The following is a 15,248-nucleotide window of genomic DNA, read 5'->3' on the forward strand; positions in this document are numbered from 1 at the left end:
CTCTGCTCCAGTGTGTTGCTGGTGACATTACAGCAGTGAGAAATGTTCTATGAGGCAACATTTATCTGCAGTGGGCAATGAGTATGAGCAACTGAGCAATTAGGGGTGTTGGAACCATTTCTAGCAAGCTCTTATAATTTCTTATTGTTTACAATTATTTTAATGTAATTGTTTATTATGGATCCCCATTAGTCTGACTATTCAGACTATTCTTCCTGCAGTCCCTGTAAGTAGTTTGGCAGCACCTAGTGGTAGTTTTTGGTGCTAAACCAAGTGCACAGCATCACCTCCCTTCACATCTCAGGAACCCCTTTATTTGATTGATTGATTGATTGATTTGAGGGATAATGCACATTACTGAACATTACTGTAAATGTGCCAATGTTAGCCAGATGGAACTGCTGTCCCTTGGAATTCCAGTTAGAATTTGCAAGTGCCTCTCACACACACTGACAGCAGTATTAACCCTAACATACATGCCTTTGATGGTGGGAGGAAACCTACACAAACAGGGGGAGAACATGCAAACTCCACACAGAAAGGACCTGGGATGGACCAGGGTTCGAACCCGGGACCTACTTGCTGTGAGGCAGCAGTGCTAACCACTGATCCACCACCGTGCCGTCCTAATTAAGGCAGGTGTGCTGTGTGGAAGACACCACGGAGACACAATACAGTCTGCAACTTTATCACCGCTTCTGTGCTAGATGGGGACATGATTAGCCGTGTGTCTGGGGGGCTCAGGGGGGCAGCAGAGGGCTTGGATTGTGTGTGTGTGTGTGTGTGTGTGTGTGTGTGTGTGTGTGTGTGTGTGTGTGTGTGTACACTCACCAGCAGGCAGGAAGTCCCCTGGCTCTTCTTCGGTGGTGTGTGTGTCTGCGGGGCTCACAGGGGCAGCAGAGGGCTTGGAGTACAGCATGTCCAGCAGGAACCTCCTGTCACTGGACAGAGTGCTGCACTGACGCTGCACAGGCGCTGCTGCTGGACACACACAACAACAACAACACACTCAGACACTACAGACAGACGCTGCTGGACACACAACAACAACATCACACTCAGACACACACTACAGACGCTACAGACAGACCAACAACAACAACATCACACTCAGACACACACTACAGACGCTACAGACAGACCAACAACAACAACATCACACTCAGACACACACTACAGACGCTACAGACAGACCAACAACAACAACATCACCCTCAGACACACACTACAGACGCTACAGACAGACCAACAACAACATCATCACACTCAGACACACACTACAGACGCTACAGACAGACCAACAACAACATCATCACACTCAGACACACACTACAGACGCTACAGACAGACCAACAACAACAACATCACACTCAGACACTACAGACAGACCAACAACACACACTACAGACAGACTGGGGAGTGACTGCTGGTCGGTTGGTTCAGTCGGCCTGTTTTTGCTTCTGAGATGCTTTTGGTGTGAACCAATACTTAGTTATGCTCCTCGCTTTCTCCTGAAGCTCTGTGTCACACTACTGAGCATGGAAAAGTCTCTCTCTCTCTGTGTCTCTCTTTCTCTCTGCGTCTCTCTCTCTCTCTCTCTCTCTCTCTCTCTATGTGTGTGTGTCTCTCTCTCTATGTGTGTCTCTCTCTCTCTGTGTGTCTCTCTCTCTGGTACTGAAAGAAGCACAGTAGTTACAGAAGAACGAAAATGGGCTTTTTTCATTTTCCATTAAAAGTGAAAATCAAGACGTTTATAAATGCTTTAGGATGCTACCAGCAAAATGCTTTCAATCTTTATTTTTTTATTTGAGGATTTTGATGTGGATTTAAAAATGTCTCTTTCTGAAAAGAAAAGAAAATGGCCAAAATACACAGACCGCGAGGCTTTGACTATAGGAATGTTTTGATTTTGGGTTTCGGGTCGGGTTTGGACTTCAAATGCTGCGTTACAGTCGGGCTTAGTTTCGGGTCGGGCCTGAACGTCACAGACCTCTGTGCCATGGAGCTGTGTGCACACTGTAGGAGCAAAATACATGTGACATCATGGGAATACTTTGAACAGAAATAACCTGGACCAGCGCAGTCATGTTATAACCCCTCCCCTCCACCAGAGGGCCCACTGGCTCCACTCAACAGAGACTGCTTACAACATGGCAACACAAAACTCCTTAGACACACGTGCACACTCACACACAGTGTAGCTGGAGGTAGGATGACAGAGAGTAAGGCAGAGGGAAGCAGGGGGTTGTGGGTAATGTAGTCTCTTACCTGGGTCATTCTGGGAGGCAGAGTGTCCCTCTGTCTCTAGGCTGCTGGACGCCTGGCCTGCACCCACCCACACACACACCCACCCACACACACACCCACCCACACACACACACAGACATGCACACACACCCACACACACACTCCCCACATTATGGCTCTGCCTTCCACTGCTAAATACCATTCATAGGTCTCTCTCTCACCCTGTGTGTGTGTGTGTGTGTGTGTGTGTGTGTGTGTGTGTGTGTGTGTGTGTGTGTGTGTGTGTGGTCATCAGAGCAGTACAGAACATGTCAGGTCAGCTGTCAATCAAGGAGAAGTAGACTAAACTGAGTGAGCCTCTCCGACAGTCGACACATTCTTTTTCCATCTATGGTGAAAATGAATGACTGGACTGTGTGTTGTCATGTTAGACTGAAAGGGGGCGGGGCCACAACCTCTTATTTGGGCAGAAAAATCATACCCTAATCTAGTCCACATTAGAGCCACGGCCTCCCATCTGATGAGACGTTCTCACACAAATCTGAGAATATTTTTTATTGTCAGATTTTATTTTGTCCAGATCTCCATGCCTGTCTGTATTGTAGGTAGAGAGATAACAGACTGTCTGTATTGTAGGTAGAGAGATAACAGACTGTCTGTATTGTAGGTAGAGAGATAACAGACTGTCTGTATTGTAGGTAGAGAGATAACAGACTGTCTGTATTGTAGGTAGAGAGATAACAGACTGTCTGTATTGTAGGTAGTGAGATAACAGACTGTCTGTATTGTAGGTAGAGAGATAACAGACTGTCTGTATTGTAGGTAGAGAGATAACAGACTGTCTGTATTGTAGGTAGTGAGATAACAGACTGTCTGTATTGTAGGTAGAGAGATAACAGACTGTCTGTATTGTAGGTAGAGAGATAACAGACTGTCTGTATTGTAGGTAGTGAGATAACAGACTGTCTGTATTGTAGGTAGAGAGATAACAGACTGTCTGTATTGTAGGTAGAGAGATAACAGACTGTCTGTATTGTAGGTAGTGAGATAACAGCCTGTCTGTATTGTAGGTAGAGAGATAACAGACTGTCTGTATTGTAGGTAGTGAGATAACAGACTGTCTGTATTGTAGGTAGAGAGATAACAGCCTGTCTGTATTGTAGGTAGTGAGATAACAGACTGTCTGTATTGTAGGTAGAGAGATAACAGACTGTCTGTATTGTAGGTAGAGAGATAACAGACTATCTGTATTGTAGGTAGAGAGATAACAGACTATCTGTATTGTAGGTAGAGAGATAACAGACTGTCTGTATTGTAGGTAGTGAGATAACAGACTGTCTGTATTGTAGGTAGAGAGATAACAGACTGTCTGTATTGTAGGTAGAGAGATAACAGACTGTCTGTATTGAAGGTAGATAGATAACAGACTGTCTGTATTGTAGGTAGAGAGATAACAGACTGTCTGTATTGTAGGTAGAGAGATAACAGACTGTCTGTATTGTAGGTAGAGAGATAACAGACTATCTGTATTGTAGGTAGAGAGATAACAGACTGTCTGTATTGTAGGTAGAGAGATAACAGACTATCTGTATTGTAGGTAGTGAGATAACAGACTGTCTGTATTGTAGGTAGAGAGATAACAGACTGTCTGTATTGTAGGTAGTGAGATAACAGACTGTCTGTATTGTAGGTAGTGAGATAACAGACTGTCTGTATTGTAGGTAGAGAGATAACAGACTGTCTGTATTGTAGGTAGAGAGATAACAGACTGTCTGTATTGAAGGTAGATAGATAACAGACTGTCTGTATTGTAGGTAGAGAGATAACAGACTGTCTGTATTGTAGGTAGTGAGATAACAGACTGTCTGTATTGTAGGTAGAGAGATAACAGACTATCTGTATTGTAGGTAGAGAGATAACAGACTGTCTGTATTGAAGGTAGATAGATAACAGACTGTCTGTATTGTAGGTAGAGAGATAACAGACTGTCTGTATTGTAGGTAGAGAGATAACAGACTGTCTGTATTGTAGGTAGAGAGATAACAGACTATCTGTATTGTAGGTAGAGAGATAACAGACTGTCTGTATTGTAGGTAGAGAGATAACAGACTATCTGTATTGTAGGTAGAGAGATAACAGACTGTCTGTATTGTAGGTAGAGAGATAACAGACTGTCTGTATTGTAGGTAGTGAGATAACAGACTGTCTGTATTGTAGGTAGAGAGATAACAGACTGTCTGTATTGTAGGTAGAGAGATAACAGAGAAACTATGTACATCATCTAACTGTGTTCACGTCTTGTAAATGAAACAATGGTGAAGTTTAAAGGGGCACGTCACACTTTTGGAGATTCGCCGATTCGCCATCTTCCAGATAGTAAGACGAGACGAGAGATGTCTTTCTCTTCTCGGTGCGTGTAGTAAAGAAATAGCAGGCTACAGTACCTGCCAGGCACCATCCTGCAGCATGTACTACACTGCAGATTTCAGCTAAAAACGTGGTTTTTCAAGTCACCTTGGCCTCTCAGGGATTGTGGAGATTTGGATTACGCCAGGTGAACAGTATGGACACCACTTTTTCTTTTTTACATTTTTGCTCGTATTCACCTTATTCTTTGCCCACACATGGACGCTTCCGCATTACGTCATTTTGTAATAGTATTTCCGTTTTGACTTGCCAAAAACTCCGCAGGCAAGATGGCTGGGCACACTCCGCATCTAAACTGCCAGAATTACTCCCCCATAAAGTAACATATCTTGGCCAATACGTATGTAACATACAAAATAAAACAACCCGTAATATCTTAATTTTATGTAGAATGCAGAGGACATGTAACCGTTTAGTTAAACTTGCATTCCAGGGATATTGTGCTCTTAAGATGACGTTAGTGGAGTGGCCGTTAGGTTGCGCACCTATGTTAGGTTGCGTAACCTATGTGCGATTCGAAATAACGCATCCGAGATAGAAACGTTATGAATATAGCCACGTTATAAACAACAAACTAACGCTGGTGATCCGTATGGAATCAGTGTTACTCGAAATGGTTAACGGTTATATCAATTTGGTCATTCAGTGGCATTTTACTGCCATATAACATAACTAACTAGTGGCTAATATTATTAGCCACTAGTGGCCTTCGCAACTAGCACTGAACCGGAAGAACAAATACGTTTGCGTTGAACGCGGAAGAGAGAAAAAGTGGGCGTGGTGAATAAGGTGAATAGAGACACTGAATGAAATAGGCCACGCCCATCACGGGGGAAAGTTCCGTTCATATCCACACACCAGCGTCATTTTCCTTGAATTAAACAGAGCTAAAAGCTGTTGTGTGTGTGGGCTGCGCAGACCACAAATGTAAAGAAAAAACGCCAATTAAAGTTTTGTTGTACTCCCGAGCAAAACAAGGAAGCCATTGAGAATTGGCAAGAAGGAAAATGTGGATCTAGCTGTCAAGGAAGTAAGTTGGAGTGTTCATCTTCCGTATACAGTATATGATCTTTGTGTGCAACACTCGACCACGCGACATAGGAGAACGCCAGGATTGGGGCGGGGGGGTTTGTTTTCCCTCATTTTGGGCGTGGTTTCTGAATGATGACACGCTCCGCAGTGTCTATCAACAGGGGTAGGCTAACCAGTACCAATGTGTGCTAAGCTAGCTAGGGGCGGGTCGTTACTTTTCTACTACACACACACAGAGAAGAGAAGTGCATCTGTCTTCTTGTCTTGGGAAGATGTTAAATAGGCGAATCTCCTAAAATGTGGGCGTGTTCCTTTAATGATTCATCAATTTGCTGGGGACCACCTGGAACCCCCTCATGGACCCCGGACCACAGGTTGAGAAGCACTGGTCTAAAGCAAACACTCTGATCTGGTGAGCTTGCCTTCAGTCGGGGTGCCACTGTCCTCCGCGGGCTGCGGGCGCGGGGCGATGATGTCATCAGAGGTGGGCGGGGTGTCCCGGTGTTTACTCCTCCTCTTCTCCTGCGTGGCGACCAGTCTGTGCAGGAAGGAGGGGTCTCTGCACAGGAAACAGGAAGCCAGGTGGGAATGAGCCAACAGCGGCGACACCCAGCAGCTGGGTCAGACTGAGCCAACATGGCCGACAATCAGCAGCTGGGTGGGACTGAGCCAACATGGCCGAGACACAGCCGAAGCAGACAGATGCTGCGTTCAGGTGCCGCTGGGCAAGTCGAACATCCGGGGACTTCCAGGCCTAGGTGGCTTAAGTGTTGCATTCACGTGCGATTATGTTGGGAAATCAAACCCATAAACAAACATGGCAACTGAACATGCCGATGTAACAAACTTAATTCAAACAAATGTCAGTTATGATGATTAGTCTACAAACCTGTAATAAAGCTGTGTGTACAGTTCATATACTGTACATTCTGGAAAAAATTAAGAGACCAATTTTCTCTGGTTTTACAAATTTTGTGTTTGAGTAAAATGTACATCTTCCCGAGTTAAAACATTAGTATCGTGTTGTTTAAAAAGGAATATTATGAACTTGTTTTCTTTGCATTATTCAAGGTCTGAAAACACTGCACTTTGTTGCCATTTTGACCAGTTGTCATTTTATGCAAATAAATGCTCTAAATGACAATATGTTTATTTGGAAATTCGGGAGAAATGTTGTCAGTAGTTTATAGAATAAAACAAAAATGAACACGTTCATTTTACTCTTAATTTTTTCCATATAGGATCAGTCATCAATATCAATAATCAATCAATCAATCAATCAGTCATTAAAATATACAAGATCAAAGGGCCACATCCTGACCCCGCCCCCACTCCTCCACCACGCTTTACAATCACTTTCATTTGTGTCTCCACCAAGATCAGCTGATTTCACCGGCATTCACAGGGTTAAAACACGGCAGACCAGATCCAGGCGGATTCAAACCGTCAGTTAGAAACCAGATCAGACTCCCATCAGCCACCAGGCTCAGGAGCCAAGCAAAACACACACACACAACCATAGCATACAAGCACACAATACACACACACAACCATAGCATACAAGCACACAATACACACACACTCCAAAGCCCCCTCCACAGCTTAGATTTATGACTTTAATATTTAGAGCTAGATGGACTGCTGGACCAGAGACACATACGCACACACGCACACACACACGCGTGCGCGCGCGCACACGCGCACACACACACACACACACACACACACACACACACACACACACACACACACACACACACACATCCTAGTTGCTCTCCCACCATGCTAACAGTGTTGTTGTTTTTTACTGTGTTCACACTTTTACCTTTGAGTCAGAGCCTGTATTTTTTATTAATTTGTTACTTTTACTCGAGTAAACAAGTTGAATCAGTACTTCTACTTTTACCGGAGTCTTATTTTACACAAGTAACTGTCCGTCTACTTAAGTAAAGAATGCGTGTACTTTTCCCCTCCCTGGTGGTGGGTCCCGTCGCGGCCACACGAGGCAGCGTGTATAATCTGAGGTGGGCGGGCGACTCGCTCCGCGCCTCACTGCCGGCTCACAGCTGTCATTTTGCGGTAGCGGCACAGCGGGGAGGCTTCCCACTAACACATTGTTCAAATTCTATTCTAGACTCTGAGTTTCTACTGTCCAGATCTGGACCGCAGGTACACAATAGAGCCAGGCGCTCCAGGAGAGAGAGACAACAACGCAGGGCAGAAAATAGCTTTTCTAAAAGCAGTGGTGGAAGAAGTACTGACATCTTGGACTAAAAGTAGCAATAAAACAATGTAAAAATACCCCATTAAAATTCCTGCATTCAAAATCTTACTTTAAAGGAACACTCCGCCAATTGTATCATTAGAACATCAGTAGTATATCAGAAAACTGTAAACGGTTTTGAAGTCTGTCATTTAATTTGACAGTTATTGAGAATACCCAAGACGTTGCTTTCTTATTATAGGATTTAATCAAGATGATCAAATGTTTTCAATATAAAATATTGATCTGAAAAGTAACTAGTAATATGTAAACAATATTTCCCTCTAAAATGCAGCGGCGTATAAGTAGAACCAAATGTCTTCCTGCATTTACTTCATCATAAATGTTGCATGTACTTAACAATTTATCAAATCAAATATTGTGATACTTGGTGTTCATGTAATACGATATGTTGCCACAAAAAATATCATGATACTATGCTGTATTGACCCCCCTCCACCACTACTAACTAGTAACTACCCAGTTCTTCTTCCACTGAACACACACACACACTGACACACACTCACACACACACACACACACACACACACACACACACACCGAGGCCCTGGACAGAAGCAGCAGAGCCCGCGGGCCTGACACCAGCTCCCAGCATGCAGCGGGGCGGGCAGCAGTACTTACTCAAACCTCCTCAGGACCGGCTTGTCCAGATTCACATTACACTCATCTGAACTGGAGAGAGAACACACACTCTGAGCTGGAGCACACACACACACACACACAGACACACACACACACACACACAGAACTGGACAACACACACTTCTGAACAGGGTCCCCACACCTTCTTAAAGATCAAATTCAAGGACTAACTAAGCACTTTCCAGGCCCAAATCCCTCAAATTCAAGGAGCCAACACAGCCTAGTTTGAGACATGGATCACGGTGAATTACTGTTACAACACTGAGAATGTTTATAATGAGAACTATCAGCTTTACAGAAGCTCGCAGACAAATAAAGATAATTTATATTCTTAGACAAAATCAAAGATTTTAAGGACCTGTGGGAACCCTGACACACACTGACCTGGACAAACTCCCCCACCACACACACATCTTCACAGCTGGACAGCATACCACCACCACCACACGCACGCACGCACACACACACAAGCGCACACATACACACACACACACACACACACAAGCGCACACGCACACATACACACACGCACACTTAAGAGGAATAACCACCTTCCCATACAAACACACTCTGAACTGGACCCCCAAAAGTTTCTGAACTGGATGACACCCACACATCCTCTCTGGACTCCTCCAAGGTGGAAAGAGAGTTGAGAGAGAGAGAGAGAGAGAGAGAGTCTCTGTACCTCTCTCTCTCTCTCTCTCCTTCCATTACATGACTCCGGCAGTGAGAGGAAGAGGAGGAAAAGGAAGAGACAGTCTACTTACCAGAAGACCAGGTCATCCTCCCCAGAGCTGGGAGAGGAGAGGAGGAGTGGAGAGGAGAGGAGCGGGGAGGAGGAGGGGAGGAGAGTGGAGAGGAGAGAGGAAAGGAGGAGAGGGGAGAGGGGGGAGTGTTGGTAGGGGGGCAGCAGCAGCAAAGAGAGAGAAAAGGAGCGATTAATGAATGAAAGAAAAGATGTAATGATGGTGAGAGAGAGAGAGAGAGAGAGAGAGAGAGAGAGAGACAGGGTTTTCATTCAATAGGCTCTATGGACCTGACACTTCTGTGTGTGACAGTAGGCTGCACCCCCCCTTCTGGTCCTATACATGTAGTAACACAGGTCAAATCATAGCGAAAAACAGGCCAAAACTACTTTATTTTTTGTCTATTTTATTCCAGTTTGTGTCGAGGGTTACTTACGTCATGCCATTGACAATCTTTAAGACGTTTTGAGCTCATGGCATAACGTAACTGACCATCGACACACAAACTGGAATAGAATAGACACAAAAATAATGTCGTTAAGTCTTGTGTCAAACACGGAAGTGAAGCGTGCGTCGAGCCAGTTCTCTTTTTTCAAACAGCATTTGAGAAGCCATGTGACCGACGTTGAGGGAAAACCTTTGATTCATGGAGGGACCTTTATTTGGTTTTGGGGATCAAAACAAAGTCATTTCTTTCATTGTTTCAGCTTGTTAGCCTGTTGTCTTATTTAGCGTGTAGCTTGTTGTTAGCTTTTTACCATGAAACTGTCTACAGAAGACCTGATTCCACTCTGTGTTACCAGAATAAATGGCTGGTATTGGAGCCAAAAGTGACACACAAAATGACTGTGACAAATATATTGTGATATTGTGGTTTTAGTTGGCTAATGTTACATAACCTTAGCTTTCTCGCTGACGCAGATTAATTGCTATCTAGCTAACATAGCTAGCTAATCTACCAGCCAGATCAGCCACGGGATGAATTAGCTGACGTTATCTTCCGCTAATGCCAACTGCCTTGTGTGGATCACGTCCGTTAATTCATCCAGACTCTGGCTGGTAAATTGACTAGGTGGCGTTTGTAAATGAGTTTATGAGCGAGCTAACCAACATTAGCAACCAATGCTAGATCCATCTCGTGTATTTCACGTCACTGCTTTGGCCGCTGCTCGCTGCGGCTGACAGAGTGCGAGCAACAGATTGCTGACTGCAGTTATTCTAACAGCCACTGGTGTCAGTAATGATAAGTCATATCTGATTCTTACACATAGCTGTACCTCGAAATGAAAAGAAAAAGAAAAAAGAAACTGTTTGGAATCTTAACTGTGCATCTATCTGCAGGGCAACAATTTATTTTAAACAACGCAAAATCTTCCATTTATGATTTTGAATTACAATATTAAACTGAATCTTTACACAGACACAAACATGGTTACTATAGTTACTGTAACATAGTTACCATAGCTACATTAACTTTAAAAAAAAGTTACATTAAAGCTGCAGTAAGCAATATTATTTCATCATACTGTATTTTTTGTTGTATGTCTGACAAAGAACAACAAATCAGGGTTAGGCTAGAACATAACTAGCCAATCAAAGCACACAAAAAAGGGTCATTGAGGTTCTACTCTCTGCTATGTTGCTAATGGTTAACGTTCCATTGATGTTGCTTAAAACTGCCTAATGCAGCTTTAAAGTACTGTAGTTACCATCATTAATTTAGCATGGTTACTACTTTAACATAGTTACCATACTGTAGCTAGCTAGTCCAACATGGTTACTGCCATAAATAGCTTTAAAATGGTCATAAAAGCAACGTTAACATGGTTATTATACATAATTTATTCCACTATCTGATTTACTTACTTGAGACTGGTTTTGCTCTCTGTCTTGCTGGGCTGCTCCGGGACCAACTGGGACGACTTCTCCTGGTTAGAAAGGTCTGTGGGAGACAGACTGCATGCACACACACACACACACACACACACACACACACACACACACACACACACAGAGGGAGAGTTTGAGTGAATGGCCAAGAAGGGAGGGAGAGAGAATCTGGTTTCCAAACATTATTGTTTCCGGTCAGTTCATTCCATTGAGACTGGCTTCCAAAATAAGGGAGGTGAACTCACTCAGTGTGTGTGTGTGTGTGTGTGTGTGTGTGTGTTTGAACCCGCGCTACGCTGCAATGGTCTCCAGTAGGGCTGGGCGATATGGCCTCTAAAGAATATCGCAATGTTTTTCGGCTATATCGCGATACACGATATATATCTCGATATTTTTGAAATCTCTCATAAATGCTCAATTTAACCCTTCAGGGTTCATACACATTTTGACCAATGGATTTCCATGACTTTTCCATAAGTTCTTAACCTGTATTTTATGCACACCTGGGATAAAAAAATAAGAAGGGCAGATAGTGAGCAAAGATGGATGATTTAATATTCCATAGCTCTGACCTACGCAAATCTGACATCACTATTCTGATATAGCCTAATATGATTGTTTTAGTAAAGTGTATCACTCAATAGTCAATACAAAAAATAATGGCTTTTATAGAACCGAAAGTCTAGCTGCTTAGTCTGCAGATAAAACATAAAAAATTACATTTAGACTCTTATTGGCATGACGGCAACATATGTGCGCATTCGTTTTCCTGATAGATCATGACAGCCCTGCAGCTAGCTACGTTAGCTTGCATGTAACGTTAGCTGCTTTTGGAGACCGGAGACACAAACCCTGGACGTTTCATTTTGAGTAATGCATGAGGTTCTCTATGGTTTACGCCAGCTCTGGGAGTATGAAGTGCTTTAAATGCGGGGATTTTGGTCACAATAAGCTTGTGGAGCGCTGCTTGCTGAACTAGGTAGCCACAACCAGCTAGCTAACGTTAGCCCCCATCACAACAGCTAACGTTAACGCCAAACAAATCCGCTGCCTCCTCCCCACGTTGGTTTAGCGTAACGCCAGCTCAGACTTTCCCCTAATCTCAGAAACCTTGCGGGACATGTATTGCAAATCGCAATAGTGGTTGTTTTGTTATACTTTGAAACTGTCAACAGCCACAGTGGAGGCGGCCATGTTTCGCTAGCTGCGCCTCCTTGGGTTGGTGCGGACCATAGGTGCGGACCATTGACCTATTGTGCGGACGCGTGATTTCGAATCGCACATAGGTTAAGGACGGGTGTGTCTGACGCGGTTTGACGCGTTTGACGTATCCATGTGATTCCCCCTCCCTTCCTGAGTGTGACAGAGCTCTCCCTTGAAAGAGAGAGCTGACAAGAGGAAACGTGAAGCGAGTCATGCCGGCGGCTTAAGTTATAAACAATGCGTGACAATTATACTCGAATGTTCACGATATAGTCATTTCTACTAGGGATGGGCATTTCTAGCAAAAACACTATTCGAAATTCGCTGGCCAAATTCGAATTTAATTCGAAATTCAAAAAAAAAAAAAAAAATGTAAAAAAATTTTTTTTTTTTTGAGTGAAATGTTGCATTGTCTCCCCTGATTCTAAGTCTACGGCTTTATTAATTAATATAAAAAGCTTCTGCTGTGGATTTTTAGCTCAAACAAGCATTGCACCACTGAAGTAAAGAACATGTTACATGACATTGACATTTTCGAAAATAAAAAACAGTTTTGACAATCATGAGTGGTTCATTAAATATTTAGTAGGCTCAGGTCTGAGTGCCAAAGGGGTGCCAAAGTCACCCCCTCTCCCTCTTCATGGGATTTCATCCGCCATTCATTTTTCCATAAACCTTGCTTAAAATGCTTATAAAAATTGTTTTACTTGCTCAAACCAAGCGATTTGACTATACTTAGAATCAGGGGAGACAATGCAACATTTCACTAAAAAAAAAAAAAAAAAAAAATTTTTTTTTTTTCGAATTTCGAATTTCAATAATAAAAGTCGACCTTGATAATAACAACGATTATTCGAAAATTCGAAATTCGATGCCCATCCCTAATTTCTACATCTCACGTGGCACAAGCCGCGATACATCGAGTATATTCGATATATCGTCCAGCCCTAGTCTCCAGTGCCAGTATTCTGCACAATTCTGTGTGTAAAGCATCCAAACACTAGATGGCAGCGTGGAGATATGCTCACACAGAAGTAACAACAGAAGAGGTCACAGTGAAACTCATACTGTGTGACAGAACTATAATTTGGCCTTAATGGAATTTATTAAGCACAAAGCTTTATAAAGTAAAGATTTAAAGCGACTGTGTGTGTGTTGATGTGTTCACGCTGCCATCTACAGGACCATAAGTGTAGAACCCAAAACCACACAGAGAAAATAAAATGCATTAAAAAGCGTTTGAAAGGATCTCGCTCTGCTGGCTCACTCCTGATAGCCAACGCTCCACTAGATGTTTTTAAATGTATTGTAAGTATTGTCATGTCTGCTCAGGCCTATGGGAAGCCAGCAGGGTCAAACTACCTGTGGTTTAAAAGACATACTGTAGATGGCTTATAGTCTCTTAAAACAGACACGTTGGCCCCCGCAATTTGCAAATAAGGTGGTCAAAATGGAAATAAGGGAGGGCATCCGCTGAAGGCGGGCACGTCCACTAATTTCTCCAATCACTTGTTTGCATGTGTTGTGATTGGTCGAATAGTCTGAAGCATCGTTTTCTTTGGAAGATGACAACTTCCTCTGGCCGAATTTTAACAGACTAAAGTACAGACTGTCTTCGGAGTATTGGAAGATTGTGGAGGAGATAGACTGGCTTGAGAGACTAGCTTAGATAGCTGTGAAGTGACTCCTGTCTCCTGTATATAGATACATGCGATGTATCTATATACATCACATGTTTATGTTTCCATTAATAAACATGTTATTTGGGCATATTTGTAGGTAATCATTTGTAATTTCCCAGTTCACAGACGGGCACGCCCCCTGTGATGTCACCTGAACTGGGATTTCCTACTTGGAAAGTCGGGGGAAACCTCATCCAACCCCGACATCAAAATCCAAGATGGCAGCTCCTGCAGCAACAGTCGTGAAAGCTGTAGTATTGCACTGTTTATTAGCACTTCTGTCTTAATTGTTGCTAATTAAATCAGTCATACACACAGTACTGTCTAACTTCTATCTGTGGGCATGTTGCTACGGTTTTTCTATGTGCAAAATACCGTGTAATGCGTTGTTATCAACTGTTATTGCTAACAATGGCTAGTCTGGCTAGAGCTAACGCTGCCTGGTTTTCCAACTGTTTTACTGGAACGCGGTCAACTCGGGAGTGAAGTCACCCCCAGCGGAATGCAGCATAAGTAGGTATTGTTACGCCATAATAAACGCTGTTCCATTAATCCTGACCAATCACAGCCCCTGAATGATCAACCTGCACCATGTGACCAAACCAAAGTTCAGATGGAGAAGCAGCAGAGAAACTTGACAGAGAATGTGTGGAAAAGATGGGAGCCGAGGACGGAGAGGAAGCCATTATCTGCTGGTCTGAGGTCAGCCTGTGTTACAGACCTGCCGGCTGGAGGCTCCTCACAGATGGAGCTCGCTTTGCAGAACAATCTGGACTTCCTGCTCAGACCCAGAGCCGACATGTGGTGACTGAGGAAAGAACGACTCCTGGAGGTGAAGAACCACACCGTGAAGAAAGAGAGAGAGGGAGAGAGAGAGAGGAAGAGATGGGGAGAGGGAGAGAGAGGGAGGGAGAGACAAGGGGGTAGAGAGAGAGGGAGGGAGGGAGAGATGGGGAGAGAGGGGGTAGCAGTGGTTAAATGAGAGGACAGTCTGTAAACCAACACCAAGAACCCCAAAATCAGAACCCCAGACCCAAGAGCAAGACCCAGACCCAAGAGCAAGACCCAGACCCAGAAGCAGACAGAGAGGCAGAA

At 43.6% G+C, this 15,248-nt stretch overlaps 1 protein-coding gene across 5 annotated transcripts in view; it reads right to left on the minus strand.

The window, feature by feature from the left end:
- The window catches only part of fhod1 (formin homology 2 domain containing 1), a gene marked incomplete at its 5' end in the record, with an annotated part of 97,995 nt that overhangs the window by 16,680 nt on the left and 66,067 nt on the right, over positions 1-15,248 (minus strand). For 2 of the 5 annotated variants that reach the window (XM_083652995.1, XM_083652994.1), the window contains 6 exons: positions 832-981; positions 2,269-2,325; positions 6,129-6,265; positions 8,612-8,662; positions 9,400-9,426; positions 11,245-11,334. In XM_083652995.1, the coding sequence (XP_083509121.1) occupies positions 832-981; positions 2,269-2,325; positions 6,129-6,265; positions 8,612-8,662; positions 9,400-9,426; positions 11,245-11,334 (512 nt within the window). The remainder of the gene's footprint in view (positions 1-831; positions 982-2,268; positions 2,326-6,128; positions 6,266-8,611; positions 8,663-9,399; positions 9,427-11,244; positions 11,335-15,248) is intronic. The other 3 variants (XM_083652996.1, XM_083652997.1, XM_083652998.1) reach the window with 3 other exon arrangements.

The sequence above is a fragment of the Poromitra crassiceps genome (assembly GCF_964638095.1).
Source record: "Poromitra crassiceps genome assembly, chromosome: 16".
In the NCBI taxonomy this organism is placed as follows: domain Eukaryota; kingdom Metazoa; phylum Chordata; class Actinopteri; order Beryciformes; family Melamphaidae; genus Poromitra; species Poromitra crassiceps.